Below are 21,200 nucleotides of genomic sequence, written 5' to 3'. Positions count from 1 at the left end.
GCAGAGGGGGAGAGAGGCGGGGGGAGGGAGAATCTCAGGCAGACTTCATGCTAGTGCAGAGTCTTACACAGGGCTCAATTCCACAACCCTGAGATCATGACCTGAGCTGAAATTAAGAGTTAGACGCTGAACTGGCTGAGCCACCCAGGTGTCCCAGAACTTACATTTTACGTTTGAGATAACACCAACACTGTTACACATGGCCCTCACATTTATTTCACAAAATTAGAGGAAATGAGTACAAAGGAAGCTGCCAAATATTTCGTTTCCATTTTTATTATTTTATTATTTGGGGCAATTATAAATATTTAAGAATACATTTTGAGTTCCAGAATACTTGTTTTGTCAAGACAGTTTGCTTCTCAATAAGACATGTGCATTTCATCAGAATTTTTCCATATGTATTGCATACGTTTGAGCTCTACCAAGCTACTATCTAAAGAATATTTTCAAGTTGCCATGGTTTTGTCTACATTCAGGTTCTTTAGTCATCTTATGAATTTACTGGTTTTAAATTTTTTTTTTAAATGTTTATTTATTTTTGAGAGAGAGCACAAATGGGAGGAGGAGCAGAGAGAGAGGGAGACAGATGATCTGAAGCAGGCTCCACACTGACAGCAGACAGCCTGATGTGGGACTCAAACTCATGAACCCTGAGATCAGGAACTGAGCTGAAGCCAGACACTTAACCACTAGAGCCACCCAGGTGCCCTGATCGTCATATTAATTTAAAATACTTTCCTTCACCTCCAGTGTCAGGAAGAAATGAACTTCAGCAGAGCCAGCCCATTTCTGGGACCCTGGATCCTGATGTGAAAGATGTTATTATTAATTTCCAAGCTTACTGCTGCATTCTCCAGGATTGCTTTCCTGTACATCCCCCATCAAGAAAACCAAATCCCAGGAAGCGACCAGCCACATATAAGTATACAGGCCTTTTGTTTGTTAATACCTTTGATAGCACTTGATGGTTTTCACACCTCACTCTTGGTTGAGAAAATAATGCCCTGGACCTGCACAATGCCTTATAAGTCACCAGGCATGTCCACACTCATTACTTCACTTGGGCCTTATAACCACCCTGATGAGAAAATGGAAACATCTCACAAAAATTATGTGTGAATGTTACTGGTAATCTCAAACTTGCAGAATGTTAGATATGGATTGCTAGGCCAACTCACTTATTATATATGTGAGAAAGCGGGCGCCAATGACCTTTAGTGAATTATGCGACATCACAAAACTTTTGATGACGCTTTCAGAATAGCACCAGAAACTAAGTCTCCTCATTAATCCAATGCTTTCTTAGCAGGTCATGTCTTCTTTGTCTAGAATAACTATCATGGCCAAATCTTGTAATACAACTTATTTTAGTTCAAATGTTTGATTCCCTAATGTATGTTAATTCTCCTAGTTAAAAATGATTTTTCTGTCTTTGAAACTTACATAGACCTTTACCTTTATGTCTCATGTGAAATGTCATCTCTACCTTGTATTATAGCAATTACCATACATCATGGAACTAGTATGTGATGACTGTACTAGCCTTTAAGACCCTTAAAGGTATGATCCTGATTTTATGTTATTTTTGTCCTTTATGGACAAGTAATCATAAAAATAATGTTAGTGATGATAAAAGCTAACATTTAGTGGGCACTTAAGAGCCTACTACTATGCATCAAGTATGCCTCAATATTTCTTATTAGGTGAATTACATTTCAAAATATAGACATACTACAGTAGCTACTATACAAAAAGAATAATTGAATTTGTTTATATATTAACCCAATCATTAAAAAAAATGTGCTGAGCACCTGCTATGCCCCAGACACTGTGCTGAGCATTGGGGACTCCATTGTAAACAACAAAGATGTGGTCCCTGCCCTCATTGCACTCACATTCTATCCAAAGAGATAGATGCCAACAAAAGAAAGCAAAGAAACAAAAAAGTAAAGAGAAAATAAAGCACATGAGTGTAACTTGTAATAAAGGTTATAAGGGCAATGGTTAGGGGCTGGGACAGAGAGCAACATGACAGGGACCTCCTTTGGGTGGAATGGTTAGAAAGGATGGGAAATTCCAGCTGAGAGCCAAAGGGTAAGGAAGAGAGGACCATGGGAAGGGTGGGAGAGGAGTGTTCTAAGCCAAGGAAGCATCTTGGCCCTGAAGTGGGAAAGAGTGTGGTATATCTAGGAACAGAGAGAAAATCAGCATGGCTGGACCCTGGTGAGCAGAAGAGAGTAGCCTGGAAATATTGTTGGAAACAGGTAGACATCAGACCATTCAGCTCAGGCAGGCAGTTAGTATTAAGAAGTAGAAGCTTTTAAATGATTTTCAGCTGAGAAGTAACATACTCCAAATTGCATTTTGGAAAGACCACTTTTGCTACTCTGTCAGCATTACAGAGGGACAGTGAAGAAAGGCTCATGAAAAGACTCTAGAGAGCTTTGTAAGAGACATGGGCCATCAGGGTTATTGACCAAAAAGCCCTTATGTAGTCTAGGGTAGAAAAAATAGTTGAAAATTTAATTAATATTCATTATGACTCACATAATAGGTTTAGATTGGTCTAGACCAGAATGTGATAGAGGAATATGTTGTTATGCTACGTGAATAGGTCTTAGAATAGGGTTTTTCCCTTTCATAGTATGAGTTCTGCTCTCTAGAAATGGCTATAATTGGATTTGTTAATTAGTATTATGCAGATAATGCTATCAGTAAAAACAAACAGAATCTTGATCCAGAGCTGGTACCTCAAGATTAGGTTGTAAAGCTCTAGCTATTCAACACACATATGCTTAGTTTAAGAAGTATTAGGCTTCATTTCATTGATTATAACAATGGGCAGTAAGAAGAAGAATGTATAAAATGCATGGTATAGTGCTGGTAGGGGTAAGAATGAAAGGCTATTAATCTTGAGAAGAGCTAGATAAAATCAATTGTCCAATCTGTACAATGCTGGCCAGGTTATTTAGTTAGAAAGATACAACCTTAAACAAACCTTCCCTAAAGTTGCTTCTTGAAAAATAATGTATTATTGTCAGTCTAACTGCTAACCTCACTTTTAAAACTATTAAAACAAATTTTTATAACAGAATTTTTGATTAACACATTTCTTAATGATAAAACTTAGTAATTCAAATGTATACTACAAGTACACTTTTAACCAAACTGTATGTTGACCCTTTTTTAGAATTCCAGAATTAGTATCATAGAATTTTTAAAGTTTTTACTAGTTAAGGAAGCAACCACTGATTGTGAATGTTTTCCAGTAGGAAAATATCATCAACTTTATAATAATATTCTTTACAACAATTTGGACTTGAGGTGGTTTCTGGAAAGTATAGTGATGAAAAGAGGAGACTGCATCTCCCCCAAAGCACTTTTTATATCTATTTCAGTTTAACATAACTCTCACTCTGGTTGTACACCTACCATCCCCGACTCCAGCCCAGGGGCTTAACCTCATTGACTCATTGTTGCCAATTCACATCGCCAATTCCATCCCTCCCTTCACAGAATCTAACTGACCATATCCTATTTCCCCTTTCCCCATGCAGTAGCACCACATGTAAGGGTCTTTAAATGGACAAAGGATGCAGTCCTTTTCTTTTTAAAAAAAAAATATTTTTTGAGAGAAAGAGAAAGAGAGAGTGAGCCAGAGAGGGGCAGAGAGAGAGAGAGAGAGAGAGGGAGAGAATCCCAAGTAGCCTCCATGCTGACACAGAGCCCAGTTGCAGGGCTCAAACCCAAGAACTGCAAGATCATGACCTGGGCTGAAATCAAGAGTTGGGTGCTTAACTGACTAAGCTACCCAGGTGCCCCAGGATACATTTCTTTTCACTCTCTGTCATGTGAAATCTTATAAGGAAATTAAGTAATTTACATCTTAACCAAAATGAGGGTATTACAATGAGGATTTAGTGGGAGAAAAAGTGATTCAGATTGTAGATGGAAAGGAAGTTTTCTTCAATGGAGAAAAAAAAAACTGTATATGTAGTCATATGTGTTAAGTGTCCTACCAATTGCACCTATCAGCTCGCCTGCTTAGTGACAATGTATAAATTCTCTAATTTACATTCTATCATCCCCAAAACATCTAGTATAGTGGTACACCCTAAGGAGATGGTCATTAAGTATATAGAGATAATACTTAATGGAATCATTTCTCTTCTCTTTTCAGCTTATGGTCAAATGATTCTTTTTGGCAATCATCTCGAGAAAATAATTATACCATACCTCACCCAGGGGCAAATGTGGTTATTCCTGAAGGTAAGTATATAAACGTAAGTAAATTAAATGCCTATATTTATGTGACATTAGGATAGATACGACAATAGTTACATTCCACCTTTAAGCAGCACACCTTGGGGAAAGAGCAAATGTGAAGAGATGGATTCTATTATTGTGTCCTGGGTACCAGACCTAGCCTTCTGGGTTTTATGTGGATTTCAACCTGAAGATTAAGGATAACAGATTTCCTGGGAGAGATAAGAATAAGTCATTGTGTGGAAAAAGGGTTGCAAACTTCAAAACCAGGGCTCACTGATAAGATTGTCATTGTTTTTATCTATAGGCAGTAGTTTATGGATTATGTTATATTTCTCATAATAAAGCATTGTTTTATAGGAACATGGATTGTAGCAGACACAGATATTCCACCAATGGAAAGTCTCATTATTTGGGGAGTTCTAGAACTGGAAGATAAACACAGTGTGGGAGCTGCAGAGTCTTCTTACAGAAAAGTTGTTCTAAATGCTACCTACATATTGCTTCAGGTAGGAGGAAGGGTCTTACAATTTATACCTTTATTAGTCTAATTCTAGGATGTTGGAGATTTACTGAAAAAATTATAGGGGTGCCTGGGTGGCTCAGTCGGTTAAGCGTCAGACTTCAGCTCAGGTCATGATCTCATAGTTTGTGAGTTCTAGCCTCGCGTCAGGCTCTGTGCTGACAGCTTAGAGCCTGGAGTCTGCTTCGGATTCTGTGTCTCCCTCTCTCTCTGCTCTTTCCCCGTTCACTTTCTGTCTCTCTCTCTCTCTCTCTCTCAAATAAGTTAACATTAAAAAAATTATAAGAACATATGTTCAATCGATGTGAATAAAAAAACACAACTGGCTCTAACCTATGAGATAAGTCCAATATATTTCTGCTGCCCTTTAAACTGGTGGCCACACATTCCTTAGGGAGTAATTATGCTACTTTTTACTGTGAAGTTTGCCCATTTTTAATCCTACATAGAATATTTGTATTATTGTTAGGTAAAGCTAAACCCACAACTTGCTCCAACAACCAGAGAATCCAATTCCAGGAGTTGTGGAAAAAAATAAAAAAGTTAAGCCTTTTCTTTTTTTTAAGAAAACAGTGTTTCTTAAAATGAATGGACATAGATGGAATTATGACAACAGAGAAGACTACTAAAAATATTTCAGTTGTTTGGAACAATCACCTCATTCTCTCATAAAGCTCAGACTGTCTTGAATATGTAACAGTATAATTGGTTGAATTGTTCTGTCAGTTTTTATTATTGTTAATTAAAAAGAATGGCCTAGCCAAAAAGCTCTTAAGTGTCCTAAGAAAATAAAAGTAGTAGTAACTTTTCTTTGCTAAAACTAGGCCTTTACTGCTTTAAAGATATGCAGTATTTTAGTATTTAGATGCATGAGCTTTGAGGTAAATTAAAGGTACGACTGAGTCCTTACCTCAGTTGGGAACCTTGGGTAAGTTATTTGACCGCTTTTAGCAACAGTTTTCTCCCCTATTAAGTGAGAATAATAACAGCAATTCATGGGCTTAGTGTAAAGGTCAAATGATATAATGTATGTAAAGCCTTACACATTATGCCTGGCAGAGAATCAGCAAGCATTTAGTAGTAGCTATTGTTATCAACAAAGAGGGCTCCTTAAGAAACGAAATAGATGAACTTAGGGGAAAGGGGGGAAAAAAAGAGAGAGAGAGAGGGAAACAAACCATTAAGAGAACAAACAGGGTTGACAGAGGGAGATGGGTGGGGGGTAGGCTAAATGGGTGATGGGCATTAAGGAGGGCACTTGTAGTAGGTATTATATGTAAGTGATGAATCGCTAAATTCTACTACTTAAACCAGTATTACACTATATGTTAACTAAAATGTAAATAAAAATTTGAAAAAACAAAACAAAACAATGAGGCCTCCTAATGGGCACAGCTTGGAATTAAGTGTGAGGAGTGTACTTCATATATGTCATATTGTGCTAAAATAAAACGTGATCTGTCCAGTAGCACTAGTTTAGGTCTAAGCAGGTCTCAGCTTTAGGACAGTGCTGACAATAAGTAGCTAGTAAGTCCGACTTTGAAAAATCATTTAAGCAGCCTATCCCAAAGTGACAGGGTTAAATCAAGGTCACTTCCAGATACAATACTGTTCTTTGTATAACAAATTTCATTCATTTTTACTAGAGGAGGCTACCAGTATCTTTCTAATTCCATTTTTATGGGTGAAATTTTTTTCTGCCCAGTTTTTAAGTATTAACAATTTTCTGCTTCACTGCAGGGAGGTAGATTGATTGGTGGCTGGGAAGATAACCCTTTTAAAGGAGAATTACAGATTGTTCTTAGAGGAAATCATTCTACTCCAGACTGGGCACTTCCAGAAGGACCAAATCAAGGATCAAAGGTCTTAGGTATGTGTTTCCAGATACCAAAAGTATCATGTCAGTTTTGAGAATCTATTTTTTTAAATTTTTTTAATGTTTATTTATTCTTGAGAGAGAGAGAGAGACAGAGACAGAGTATGAGTGGGGAAGGGTCAGAGAGAGGGAGACACAGAATCCGAAGCAGGCCCTAGGCTCTGAGCTGTCAGCACAGAACCCGATGCGGGGCTCGAACTCACAAACCACAAGACCATGACCTGAGCTGAAGTCAGATGCTCAACCAACTGAGCCACCCAGGTGCCCTGAGAATCTATTTTAAGACATATGGCACTAAAATACTTATCAGTTCATGATGTTATGGTATCAGAAGATTTTACAGACATTTATTTATAGTAAAGCTTTATAAAAATAAATTTTAAAATGTTTAAATAAATCATGTCACACTAAAATAGGTATAGATGTGCGTATTTGAAACCAAAATATAATTCATTGCAAAACTAACATTAATCTCTCCATATGTGTATTATTTCTCCAATCTGGTTTTCTTTATAACTGTCTCTTTTTATAAATAATCATACTTTCTCATATCTTAGTGCTTTTCCCTTAAAAGGTAACTTTTCTACACATTATTCTACTTATAGTGTTAATAATCTGTGAATCAGTTGACTGCCATCAGTTATCCAGTCACAACTGTTGCTGAACTTTATACTTGCCTGTTGGATGTGTATGGCTGTATGTATTCCTATCTAAGCCTGGAAAGTAAAGGAACTGAGAGGGTTTATTTGGTCATGATTAATAACCAAGTTTATTAACACTGCTGCATATCTGTTGGAAAGATACATACAAGCATGTGCTGCAGTCGCTTTGCCATACAATTTCTAAACAGTGACAATCAGTAAATAGGGGCATAAAAAATGACTTTGACTGAAGGAGTCAGCTCTCCACTGGTAAGTGTTCCAAGGCAGACAGATTCCATCTTAAAAAGAACTTGCTTTTATGTGTTTATTTTTTTGTTTCAAAAGTAACATTTCAAACAACATAAACTATATCAATAAAAAATATTAAGAAAAAGTATACATCTTTCCAATTCTACCCCATTATGAGGAAACTAGTATCTGTATTAGCAGTTTTTACATGTCTTCTCATGTTCTTTATATATGTGTACATTCATATTGCATATATTGATTTGTGGTTATAGTATTGTGCCTTTTACAAAAACATGGTCAAACTAAATATATTCCTATGCAGTTTTCTTTCTCAGTTAACATGTTATGGATATCTTTCTTCATCAATATTTACAGATAACACTCTTTCTTTTTATAGCATATTACCCTAATGTATTAGTATATTATAATTTATTCCATCATTCTCTTATTGATGTACATTTAGATTTATTCCATTTTTCCAATATTTTCTAGTATTATGGTAGGCATTCCCATTCATGTATCCTTGTGCGCTGGCTTTAATTTCTATGGACCAGATTCCTAGAAGTGGCTCAAAGAGCCAAAGCCATCTTGTATAACCCTGAGCAGATATCCAACTTCATTCCATTCATTCTAAAATATCCAATCATTTATTAAAATGAATGGTTTCATTGTATATTAGCACCTAACTCAGTACTATGTGGTGAATAAATAGAAGCTTTTCTATTTCAGGGGTGTTTGGTGAGCTGGATCTTCATGGATTTCCACGTTCAATATATAAAACTAAGCTCTCAGAAACTGCAGAGGCTGGTTCCAAAGTCCTATCTCTAATGGATGCTGTGGATTGGCAGGTACAGGAAATATTATGTGGTGGGAACTGAATACACACAGTGGGTCAATTTATAAAGGTTTCTTTTTTATTCTCATGCACATTTTTTTCCATAGGATTGATCAGATAAGAAATATATATTTTGCATTAACTTGCACGCAGAAGCTGACCTGATAGTAGGCATTTAAAAATTGGGATTTTAAAGGTCCTTCAGAATATATAAAGAACACTATCATTAGTTATGAAAGGAAAATATGAAAGTTTCTGAATGGAAAAAAAATTTTTATGTGTGTCTTTCCCATATTTCAGGAATATCAAGTAATAATTATATTAAAAAACTGGCAAAATTTAAGAATATTGTACTGACCAGTTTTTAATATAAATATGAATATATTTGCTTTGATCTATTTAATTTCTTAAAAGTATATTGCCTGTGATTTTATTTAGTGACTGAATTAAATTTGAGGAGATGTTGAGATAAATCATAATTTAGAATTCTTTATATCAAACACAAGCATATTTATTTTTAGAGACCTCAATGTATGTTTGTTCTTTCCAATAATACCATGTTGCTAATCAGATATAAATTAAATTAGAATTTTAAAAGTTATTATTAAGAAATAGAAACCTATTTTGAAAATTGTTCTTGAATTTGGCACTTGAATTTTTCTAAGGAGGGAGAAGAGATTGTGATAACAACTACAAGCTATGATTTCCACCAGACAGAAACTAGAAGTATCATTAAAGTCCTGCATGACCAGAAAATTCTGATTCTCAATGATACCCTTTCCTACACTCACCTTGGTAAGTAGCTGTTCTTTAAATAGATATGTAATTAACATGCCTTGAAATGTTCACATTTTTAGTGATCTCCTTTGTAATTACAACTATTTGATTTAAAAATCTAACATTTTTGAACATTTTTTTTTTTTCGTTTTATTTATTTTTGGGACAGAGAGAGACAGAGCATGAACGGGGGAGGGGCAGAGAGAGAGGGAGACACAGAATCGGAAACAGGCTCCAGGCTCTGAGCCATCAGCCCAGAGAGCCCGACGCGGGGCTCGAACTCACGGACCGCGAGATCGTGACCTGGCTGAAGTCGGACGCTTAACCGACTGCGCCACCCAGGCGCCCCAAAAAATCTAACATTTTTGAGGAACATTTCACTCTGATTGGTACTAGTACCCAACGGGCACTACTGTATTGGCTTCCAATGGTCCCTGCTGTATGCATTCATTCATTCAGCAAATATTCAGCAAAGACTAACATGTAACATCCCATGGGGTAAAGTTAGCACTTTCTGTTTTAAGCAAGCTTCTAGGTGATTCTCATCCATGTGAATTTTGAGAACCCTTGAGCCAAGAGCATTTTTGTCCCAATTTGTTTTGTTAACACATTTCTCAGCTATAACTGCATTTAGAAAAGCTACAACAAAATGGTGGAACCATAATTCTCAAGGATAGAAGGAATTCATCAGAATCATCTGAAGATGATCTTTCAACTTATAGGATCAGGGCTATCCCAGCACCCACTCTTTCCCCATTTGACATTCTACTTTCATCTGAATCTAAGAAAGTGGTAGCAGACAGGGGTGTTATGTTAGAAAAGCCATACAGATGCTTCTGGTGCTCATGAGAACTTCAGCTATAATGTGGCATGATTGATAGGCAGATGTTTGACGTTCATGGAAAAGAAACTTCAAAGAACTTTTTATAGCAGTATTTTGATAGAAGCATATGTATCTATCATTCTATGTCACACATTTTTTTAAATCAAAAGGAAAAAGCTTGTTGACCAACACTGTAATTGTAAAACAAGTGGTTTTTATAAGTTTGACTTTATAGATTCTTTCATTTAAACTACCAAACATTTTATTTCTGTTGAAATACATCTGCTTGCCTTAAAATTTTGAGTAAGGGTTCTAGAAATGTAGAATGTAATTTAGATTATGTTTTACAAATCATTAAGATATAAGTGTATAGCCTGCACTTGATATGCTACTACACATTTGTAAAAAAATGTGATCGGTATAAAATATGCCATAGGAAAATTGGAACAAACCAAAGTTTAGGCATCATAAAAGATAATATCTGTGTGCTTCTGATTATCCATATGACCTTGGACAAATTATTTTACTTCTCTACTTCATTTTCTCAACTTGGCCTTACAACAGTGATTTAATTTATAATTTGAAGTTATTGCAAACTACCAAGTAAACAATAACTTCATAATTGCTGATTATAATCATACTTTTGGTGTAAACAGAAGAAATGCTTTTTATTTATTTCATTTTATAAATTAAAAAGTATTATGGGGGAATCTAAGATGGCAACGTAATAGGAAGATGCTGTGGACTCATCGTGTCCCTTGAACACAGCTAGATAACTGTCAAATCATTCTGAATATCCAAGAAATCAACCTGAAGACTGACAGAACAAACGCTACAACTAGACAGAGAGGCCACATGGAGAAAGAAGGTAGGAGGTGCAGAGACATGGGTTAGAAGAGAAACGAATCACTGTGGAGGTGCTGTGGAGAGGAGGGAGCCCTGGTCATGGAGAAAGGCAAGAGAGAGCATAGCACACAGGGGTAAGCACGAGGAGAACGCTTCCTCAAAGTTATTGCCTAGGAAAACAGAGGGGCTGATTTTCGTGAGTTTTTGCAACCAGCAGGTCTGGAAGACTAGAGTTTTGAAGGTATGTGGGCATGGCTTGTATAGAGCCCTGAAGGTTCTACCCTGCTCCTGGAAAGAAGGCAGGCAAACAACCTGGGTGGCAGCTGGCAGAATCTGAGGAATGCCTAAAACACAGGGAGAGACTGTTCCCTCTTCTTGGAGCACTTCTGTGAAAGGTAGAATTCATGGAGATGCGTCTCTGTCTCGGTCATCCAGGGGCCTCGTTTCCCTTCCCTGCCCCTCAGCATAGCTGCAGAGCCACATGCAGCTGGTCTCTGACACTGGCTGCCTGGCCTGCCTCTTCCGAGTCCCACACCCCTGTACTCTGGCGGGACTGCCCTTCTTGGTCAAGCCAGCCTCAGTCACAGGGCAGTGGGCCTCTCCCTCAGAAGACCAGTGCAGGTCCCCATCACACCATGTTCCTAAAGCCTGGAGTTTTAAAAGTCAGCAGGCTTGCCTGGGATAGAGCCCTGAGGGCACTGCCCGGCTCCTGAAGTGAAGGCAGGCAGACAACCGGGGGGTGAGGGTGGGGGACAGACAGTGTGGAAACAACAATCTGAAAAATGTCTGGGACATACAGCAGGGAGATTATTTGCTGTTTTGGGAGTGCTTCCCTGAGAGGGATTGTGCCTGGAGACTCCTCTCTGGGGACAAAGGAGCTGCCTAGCACCATTTCCCACCCCTGTCCCTCAGCATAAACACAGAACCACCTTCAGTAAACAGCACAGCACCAACACTGGTTGCCTAGTCTACTTACACCAGCTCCCACACTGCTGTGCTCTGCCAGTATGGCCCTTCTCAATCAAGTGTGCCCCAATTCCAGCATCCTGGGCCCCTTCCTTAAAAGACCAGCAGAAATTCCTGCCCATACCATGTCTCCTGACCAGAGACTTCTGCAGGGCTTCAGTTCTAGTGGAAGTAGCATCAGGTCTCATTTAACAGGCAGACCAGAGCAAACCTACTTAAAACCCAGCACACTATGGCCAAGGACCAAACACTGCCCACTGCAGGCAAGGAGAGCCTCTGCAGACAACTAGCCTGAAGGATAGCAGCCAAAACACTATAGCAGTGTACATCCAGCAGACACTAGAGACATGATCTTTTCCTCATAAAACCATCTAAGGAGCAGGACACATAACAGACTTTTCTAACACAAAGAAGAAGACAGAAATTTAGACAAAATGCCAAGATGGAGGAATTCATCCCACATGAAAGAAAAAGATAAGGTCACATCCAGAGATCTAAGTGAAACTGATATAAATAACATATCTGATGGAGAATTTAAAGCAACAATCATAAGGATACTCACTGGGATTAGGAAAAGAATGGAAGATGTCAGGAAGGGCCTTACCACAGATATAAAATAGTTAAAAAAAATTGGAATGAAACATGCAATAACTGAAATTTGCAACTGACTGGAAGCAATGAACACAAGAATAGAAGGAGAAGAGGAATGAATAAGTGATATAGAAGCTAGAATAATGGAAAATAATAAAGCTGAACAAAAGAGAGAAAGAACTATGGATCACAAGAATAGATTTAGGGAACTCAGTGACTCCCATCAAATGTAATAACATTTATATTATAGGAGTCCCAGATAAAGAAGAGAGAGAAAAGGAGGAAGAAAATTTATTTGGGGAAATAATAGAAAATTTCCCTAATCTGGAGAAGGAAACAGATATCCAGATCCAGGAGGCACAGAGAATTCCCATCAAAATCAACAAAGCAGGCCAACACCAAGACATATTGTAATTATATTTACAAAATATAGTGATAAAGGAAAAAATTATAAGAGCAGTAAGACAAAAGTGGTCCCTAACTTACAAGGGAGGGTTCATAAGGCTAGCTGCAGATCTCTCAACAGAAACCTGGCAGGCCAAAAGGGAGTGGCATAATATATTCAACATGCTGAATGGGAAAAATCTGCAGCCAAGAATACTCTATGACAGCAAGGCTTTCATTCAGAATAGAAAAAGACACAAAGAGTTTCCCAGACAAACAAAATCTAAAGAACTTTATGACCATTAAACTAGCCCTCCAAGAAATAGTAAAAGGGACTCTATGTGGAAAGGAAAGACCAAAAGTGACAAAGACAAGAAAGGAACAGAGAAATCTCCAGAAACAAAACAAAACAAAACAAAACAAGTAATAAAATGACACTGAATACGTACCTATCAATAATTACTCTGAGGGTAAATGGATTAAACAGTCAAATCAAAAGACATAGGGTGTCAGAATGAATTAAAAAAAAAACAAACAAGACCCATTTATATGCTGCCTACAAGAGTCTCATTTTAGAACTAAAGACACTTGCAGATTGAAAGTGAGGGGATGGAGAAACATTTATCACACAAATGGATGTCAAAAGAAAGGCAGAGTAGCAATACTTATATCAGACAAACTAAATTTAAAAACAAAGACTGTAACAAGAGATGAAGAAGGGCACTAAATCATAATAAAGGGAACACTCCAACCAGATCTAATAATTGTAAATATTTTTGCCCCCAACATGAAAGAACCCAAATATATAAAACAAGAACAAACATAAAGAACTAATTGATAATAATACAGTAATAGTAGGGGCTTTAACACCCCACTTACAACAATGAACAGATCATCTAAGCAGAAAGTCAACAAGGAAACAATAGCTTTGACACACTGGACCAGATGGACTTAACAGATATATTCAGAACATTTCATCCTAAAATAGCAGAATGCACATTCTTTTCAGGTGCACATGGGACTCCAGAATAGACCATATACTGGGTCACCAATCAGGCCTCAATAAGTACAAAAAGATTGAAATCACACCATGTATATTTTCAGATCACAATGCTATGAAACTTGAAGTCAACCACAAGAAAAACTTTGGAAAGACCAAAAATATATGGAGGTTAAAGAACATCCTGGTAAAAATGAATGGATCAATCAGAAATTAAAAAAGATATTAAAAATACATGGAAACAAATGAAAATGAAAACATGATGGTCCAAAACCCTTGAGATGCAACAAAAGCAGTCATTTGTTGGAAGTATATAGCAATACAGGCCTACTTAGCAATACAGGCCTACTTTAAGAAGCAAGAAAAATCTCCAATAAATAACCTAACCTCATACTAAAAGGAGCTAGAAAAAGAACAACAATTGAAGCCAAAATCCAACAGAAGAAGGAAAATAATTGAGATTAAAGCAGATATAAATGATATAGAAACTAAAAAAATAGACCAGATCAATGAAGCCGGGAGCTGGTTCTTTGAAAAAATTGATAAAATTGATAACCCCTAACCAGACATATCAAAAGGAAAAGAGGAAAGGGCCCAAATATATAAAATCACAAATGAGAGGATAAATTAACAACCAGCACTACAGAAATACAAACAACTATAAGAGAATATTATGAAAAATTATATGCCAACAAATTGGACAACCTAGAAGAAATGGATAAATTATTAGAAACATATGTACTACCAAAACTGAAACAGGAAGAAATAGAAAACTTGAACAAACTGATAACTAGCAAAGTAGTTGAATCAGTAGTGAAAAATCTCCCAATAAATAAAAGTCCTGAGCCAGATGGCTTTATAGTTTAACTCTGCCAAACATTTAGCGAGTTAATAACTATTCTTCTCAAACTATTCCAAGGAAACAGAAATAGAAAGAAAACTTACAAACTCATTCTACAAGGCCAGCTTTACCCTGATCCCAAAACCAGACCAAGACTCCACTAAAAAAGAGAACTACAGGCTAATATCCCTGATGAAGATGGATGCAAAAGTCAACATACAGAAATCTTTTGCATTTCTATACGCCAATAATGAAGCAGCAGAAAGAGAAATCAAGGAATCAGTTCCATTTACAATTGCACCAAAAACCATAAGATACCTAAGAATAAACATAACCAAAGGGGTAAAGATATGTACTCTGAAAAGTATAAAACACTGATGAAGGAAATTGAAGAAGACACAAAGAAATGGAAAAACATTTCATGCTTGTGCAATGGAATAGCAAATATTGTTAAAATGTCTATATTACCCAAAGCAATCTATACTTTTAATCCAATCCCTATCAAAATACCACCAGCATTTTTCACAAAGCTAAAATAAACAATCCTAAAATTTGTATGGAACCACAAAAGACCCTGAATAGACAAAGCAGTCTTGGAAAAGAAAAGTAATGCCAGATGCATCATAATTCTGGACTTCAAGCTATATTACAAAGCTATAATTATTAAGACAGTATGGTATTGGCACACATACAGACACATAGATTAATGGAATAGAATAGAAAATCCAGAAATGAACCCATAACTCTGTGGTCAACTAATCTTCAACAAAGTGGGAAAGAATATCCAATGGGAAAAAGTCTCTTCAACAAATTATGTTAGGAAAACTGGAAGCAACATGCAAAAGAATGAAAGAGGACCACTTTCTTATACCATATACAAAAACAAATTCAAAATGGATTAAAAACCTGAATGTGAGACAGTAAACCATTAAAATCCTAGAGGAGAACACAGGCAGTAAGTGCTTTGACATAGGCCGTAGCAACTTCTTACTAGATATATCTCCTGAGGCAAGGAAAACAAAAGTAAAAATAAACTATTGGGACTTCATCAAAATAAAAAGCTTCTGCACAGTGAAGGAAACAATCAACAAAACTAAAAGGCATCCTGCACAATGGGGGAATAATGGCATATCTGATAAAGGGTTAGTATCCACAATATATAAAGAATTTATACAACTCAACACCTAAAAAACGAATAATCCAATTAAAGCATAGGCAGAAAACATGAAAAGACATTTTTCCAAAGAAGACATCCAGATGGCTAAAAGACACATCAAAAGATGCTCAACATCACTCATCATCAAATCAAAACTACAACTGGTGTGATATCACCTCACACAAGTCAGAATGGCTAAAATTAACAATACAGGAAATAATAGGTGTTGAAGAAAATGTGGGGAAAGAGGAATCCTCTTGCACCAGGAATGCAAGTTGGTGCAACGACTCTGGGGAACACTATGGAGGTTCCTCAGAAAGTTAAAAATAGAACCATCTATGATCTAGCAATTGCACTACCTGGTATTGACCCAAAGGATACAAAAATACTAATTCAAAGGGATAGATGTACCCTGATGTTTCTAGCAACATTATCTACAATAGTCAAATTATGGAAAGAACCCAAATATCCATTGACTGATGAATGGATAAAGAAGATGTGGTATATATGTATATACATACGTACATATATACACAGTGAAGTATTATTCAACCATAAAGGAGAGTGAAATCTTGCCGTTTGCAACAACGTGGATGGAGCTAGGGGGTATTATGCTAAGTGAAACAAGTAAGTGCGAGAAAAACAAATACCATGTGATTTTACTCATACGTGGAATTTAAGAAACAAAACAAATGAATATGGGGTGGAGGGGGAAGAAAGACAGGAAAAGCAAGAAACAGACTCTTAAATATAGAGGACAAGCTGATGGTTACCAGAGGGCAGGTGTGTGGGGGGATCGGTTAAATAGGTGACAGAGATTAAGGAGGGCACTTGGGATGAGCACCGGGTGTTGTACGTAAGTGTTGAATAACCAAATTCCACACGTGAAACCAATATTATGCTATATGTTAACTGGAATTTAAATAAAAACTTGGAAAGAAAAAAATTAAAACTATCATAATTTCAGTCTGCCATCTATGTATGTTTAAGCATGCAAATCTAATTAATTCACACATTTGTGTTGACTTTTGGCATATTAGAAATTTACGTGGCCTGTGAATTACAAAGGAACTGATAAACACAGGTATTTCTCAGCATTGGTAATAATCTAGCTGTCCTTTCTGTTGTAGCTGAAAGATACCATGTTCCTGGAACAGGTCAGAGCTACACGTTAGCAGCTGATGTTGGGATACTGAGTAGGAACATCAAAATATTTGGTGAAGATTACCCAGGTTGGTTCAAGGAATCTTTTGGTGCACGTGTCCTGGTCAGCTCATTCACTGAAAATATGATGACATTTAAAGGTTGGTACAAATTTGAAATATAACATGGTCTCTTCTATGTTTAGTCATTTCTTAAACAATTGTCACTTCTTTTTAGGATCACACTGTTTAAAAAATTCAAGTGAGTACATTTTAAAGATCTTACTGGCTTTAATCAATGAGTTGTGAATCAGGCAGTGTCTGATCTAGCAGATAGAAAGGAGCTCCAAATAGCTGTGCAAAATGAAATACTTTTACAGGCAGAAGGGAGCAGGTTACTTGCCTCTAGGGGACGGCAGGGGCTAATCAGGGAGATTACCTAACCAGTGCTGATCAGGTGATTCCTGACTGACTGGTTTAAGATTCCAATTCTGGGGGTGCCTGGGTGGCGCAGTCGGTTAAGCGTCCGACTTCAGCCAGGTCACGATCTCGCGGTCCGTGAGTTCGAGCCCCGCGTCGGGCTCTGGGCTGATGGCTCGGAGCCTGGAGCCTGTTTCCGATTCTGTGTCTCCCTCTCTCTCTGCCCCTCCCCCGTTCATGCTCTGTCTCTCTCTGTCCCAAAAATAAATAAACGTTGAAAAAAAAAATTAAAAAAAAAAAAAGATTCCATTTCTGGGAGTGGAACTGTAATTAAGTTCAGTCTCAGTTTGGTGACATGGGGCCGAGCATAAGCAACTCCCAATTTGGGCCCCTTGTCTTGTTTTTAACACATGGAAGAATAAAGCCTTGAGAGGGATTATGTAAACCCAGGTGCTACCCTCAATAACCAAATCCCTAACATTTTTCTACTTATTTTATCTTCATAGACAATAAGAATTATTAATAATGACCTTAGGTAACAGCCCAGCTTCTCACCCAAACAGAAATCATTTGATAACAAGCACAATAGATCTGTTAATTTTGTTTGAAGGAAAATTTCAAATATATACAAAATTTTCAAACATAGAGAAATGTATAATGAACCCCAGTGTACCCATCACTAGGTACCACAATGGTCAACTTTGGTCATTCTTGTTTCAACTATACGACCACCCACTCTCTTCAAGCCCCTGGGTTATTTTGAAGCAACCACATACATTTTTTTATTGAGATATAATTGACATAACATTGTATAAGTTTAAGGTGTACACTGTATTTATGTTGACACATTTATATATCCCAATATGATTACCATTGTAGTGTCAGCTAACATCTCTTTCATGCACATAATATGTCTTTTGTGTGGCAAGAGCAATAAAGATCTAGTCTCTTAGCAATTCTGAAGTTACAATACAGTGTTGTTGACTGTAATCACTACGTTGTACATTAGATCTCCAGAATTTATTTAGCTGCTAGCTGCAAGTTTATACCCTTAAACAACATCTTCCTAATTCCCCACCACTACCACCCCAGCTCCTGGTAACCACCATTCTACTCTGTTTTTATTAATATGGCTTTTTTAGATTTCACATATGAGTTTCATACAGTATTTGTCTTTCTCTGACTTACCCCACTTAGCATAATGCCCTCAAGGTCTGTGTGTTGTGGCAAATGGTAAGAGTTCCTCTTTTCTTAAATGGCTTAATAATGTTCCGTTGTTCATATATGCCCCATCTTCTTTATCCATTCATCCATTGGTGGACACTTAGGTTGTTCCCATATCTTGGGTATTGTAAATGAAGCAATCACATATTATTTCATCTAAAAATATTTCAGCATGCAACTTTAAAAGACTTTAAAAATGTTTGTAAGTATCAGATGCTAAAATGTTAATGTAATTCCTTATGTCAAATGATTATTCAGACTCCCCCAATTTATTCTTTCTCCTTCCTTCCTTCCTTCCTTCCTTCCTTCCTTCCTTCCTTCCTTCCTTCCTTCCTCTTGCATTCCCTTTGTTCAAATCAGGATCTAAATAAGACCATGCTGCAATTGGTTGTGAATTTTATAATTTTTTTAAACATTTATTTATTTTTGAGACAGAGAGAGAGACAGAGTATGAACGGGGGAGGGTCAGAGAGAGAGGGAGACACAGAATCTGAAACAGGCTCCAGGCTCTGAGCTGTCGGCACAGAGCCCGACACTTGGCTCGAACTCACAGACCGTGAGATCATGACCTGAACCAAAGTCAGACACTTAATCGACTGAGCCACCCAGGTGCCCCTGTGAATTTTAAATATCTGATTCATGTATCTCTTCTTGCAGTTTATGTACAAAAGAACCTAGATCACCTGTTCAGTAGTATTTCCAACAGTCTAGAATTTAGTAATTCATCCCTAGAACTTCACTTGTTCCTGTATCCTTTGTATTTTCTGTCATAGGTAGTTTAGAGCTAAAAAATTGATCATACTCAGACCCAATTTTTAGGCAAGAATTCTTCATGGTTGACGGTGTACTTTTCCACTAAGTAGACATGTAATGTATGATTATTCCGTTTTTGTCTGATAAGCTTCTTTTGTGAAGTTAGCAGCTATTAATGATCATTGCCTGGATCTGTTAAATCACTGAGGTTTAAAGTGGTGATATTTTAATTCTACCACTCCCTTCTTATTTGTAATCTAGAATATTTCTGTAAAGAGAAACTTCCCCAGACAACTATTTGACTACCCTGAGAAATAGTTTATATACGAAGTGTAGGAAAAATGCCCGATTCTTTCCTATTATTACCTAGTTCTGAAGTAGTAAGTTGGTGCCCAACCATTTTCCAAACGTGACAAAGCAGCTTTATTTTTTGTTTGTTATTAGTGTCATTATGAGCTCTGTGGCTTTAAACATATTTGGTGTTTTCTAATCCATATATGGATTGTGATTGTTAATCTTACTGATATTACAAATGCCCAGTCGCCATTGACAAATGAAAATGCCCCATCACTGACCTTCAAAACATTTTCATGTTGATGCCTAAGTCCTTTTGATTTAGGTTTCATTAGCTTCTTCAGTTTCTGGTATGACAAACGCATGTCTTTTGTTTTGTTCTTCCGAGCCCGAGACTAAGTCATTCCTCCAAGTAATGCTGATTCTTTTATTTGGAAACTGATATTTCGATCCCACAATCTGGGTTCCAGGATTCACTCATTTATTCTTGACTTGAAATGTTTAGCAGGTCTTCACTTGTTCATAATTCTGCCTATTATGTTTTGCAACAGTTCTAATTTTAGAAAGCTTTTATGCTGAGCAAGAAGTCATCCCAGCATAGCTTCTACCTGTTGGCTATAATCTGTCAACAGGAGCTTAACTGATGATAACAGTAATGATGATCATGGCACAATATTCCAGGCACTGTGCTAAGCATTTAACATATATTATCTCATTTAATCCCCATAGTGCTATGCATAAATATTGTCCCCTTTTAAAGACAGATAAATAGATTATTAGAGGGATGAAATTGGTCTGACCATGGATACTAATCCACACCTGCCTCACTTCAAATCCATGATGGATCCAATTCTCATGACAACTTTTCCTTGCTCCTATAAATTGTTTTGTGCTGTTATACACATCTATGGCTTTTATAGGCCCAGATGATCTGTAGTAACCATTTCTTCTCTGTCTCTAGTTTATGATTATGTTCTTCATCGTACATCCAATTGCTGGCTCATGGGTTTTGAGACAGGCTTTTCCCTTGCAGTACAAAGTAACTCTTCTCCACTGCATTTTATTAAATATCAGTTTTTGAAACAGGAAATATCCTCTACTGTTGCTTACGAGCCATGATTCTCTGTGGCTCTATTTTCTTATATAGAATATAAGAATAATAAAACTTCGTAACTCATAGGATTTGAATTAAACCACAAATTGCCTTTTAAGCCCTTAGTGCAGCACTTGGCAGAGTAATCTCTCATGGATTGCTATTGCTGTTATTACTAATCTATGAAATTGCCTCTTGTCACCTCAATGGTACTTATGACAAACTGATGAGCAGATACTTACAATGCTTATTCTGGAAGGGATTATGTAAAGATAATGCCCTTAAAATCTCTTCAGAGCATCAAAATTGAACTGTTGGGTAAATTATATCTTGTGCTTTATGTCATGCATTCTCAAAAGGGACAATATCACTACCAAGGGGATGAAAAATGGCTCTTACAGGACAAAAAAAACTTAGATGAGCAATGGTTTGTGGCCCCCAAAGAGCCACCATATATTAACAGATATATAGTATATCTGAGGTATTGAAATTTCATG

The 21,200-nt window shown here is 37.0% G+C and overlaps 1 protein-coding gene across 2 annotated transcripts in view; it reads left to right on the top strand.

Annotated features, from left to right (window-relative positions):
• PKHD1L1 (PKHD1 like 1) overlaps positions 1-21,200 on the top strand; it is a 157,581-nt gene that overhangs the window by 99,124 nt on the left and 37,257 nt on the right. For both annotated transcript variants that reach the window (XM_045453885.1, XM_045453884.1), the window contains exons 53-59: positions 754-925; positions 4,184-4,272; positions 4,630-4,778; positions 6,533-6,662; positions 8,288-8,406; positions 9,059-9,188; positions 16,908-17,081. In XM_045453885.1, the coding sequence (XP_045309841.1) occupies positions 754-925; positions 4,184-4,272; positions 4,630-4,778; positions 6,533-6,662; positions 8,288-8,406; positions 9,059-9,188; positions 16,908-17,081 (963 nt within the window). The remainder of the gene's footprint in view (positions 1-753; positions 926-4,183; positions 4,273-4,629; positions 4,779-6,532; positions 6,663-8,287; positions 8,407-9,058; positions 9,189-16,907; positions 17,082-21,200) is intronic.

This window comes from Leopardus geoffroyi, chromosome C3 (assembly GCF_018350155.1).
Source record: "Leopardus geoffroyi isolate Oge1 chromosome C3, O.geoffroyi_Oge1_pat1.0, whole genome shotgun sequence".
In the NCBI taxonomy this organism is placed as follows: Eukaryota; Metazoa; Chordata; class Mammalia; order Carnivora; family Felidae; genus Leopardus; species Leopardus geoffroyi.
The sequence above is the reverse complement of the archived record's forward strand: the minus strand, read 5'-3'. Positions and strand labels throughout refer to the sequence as shown.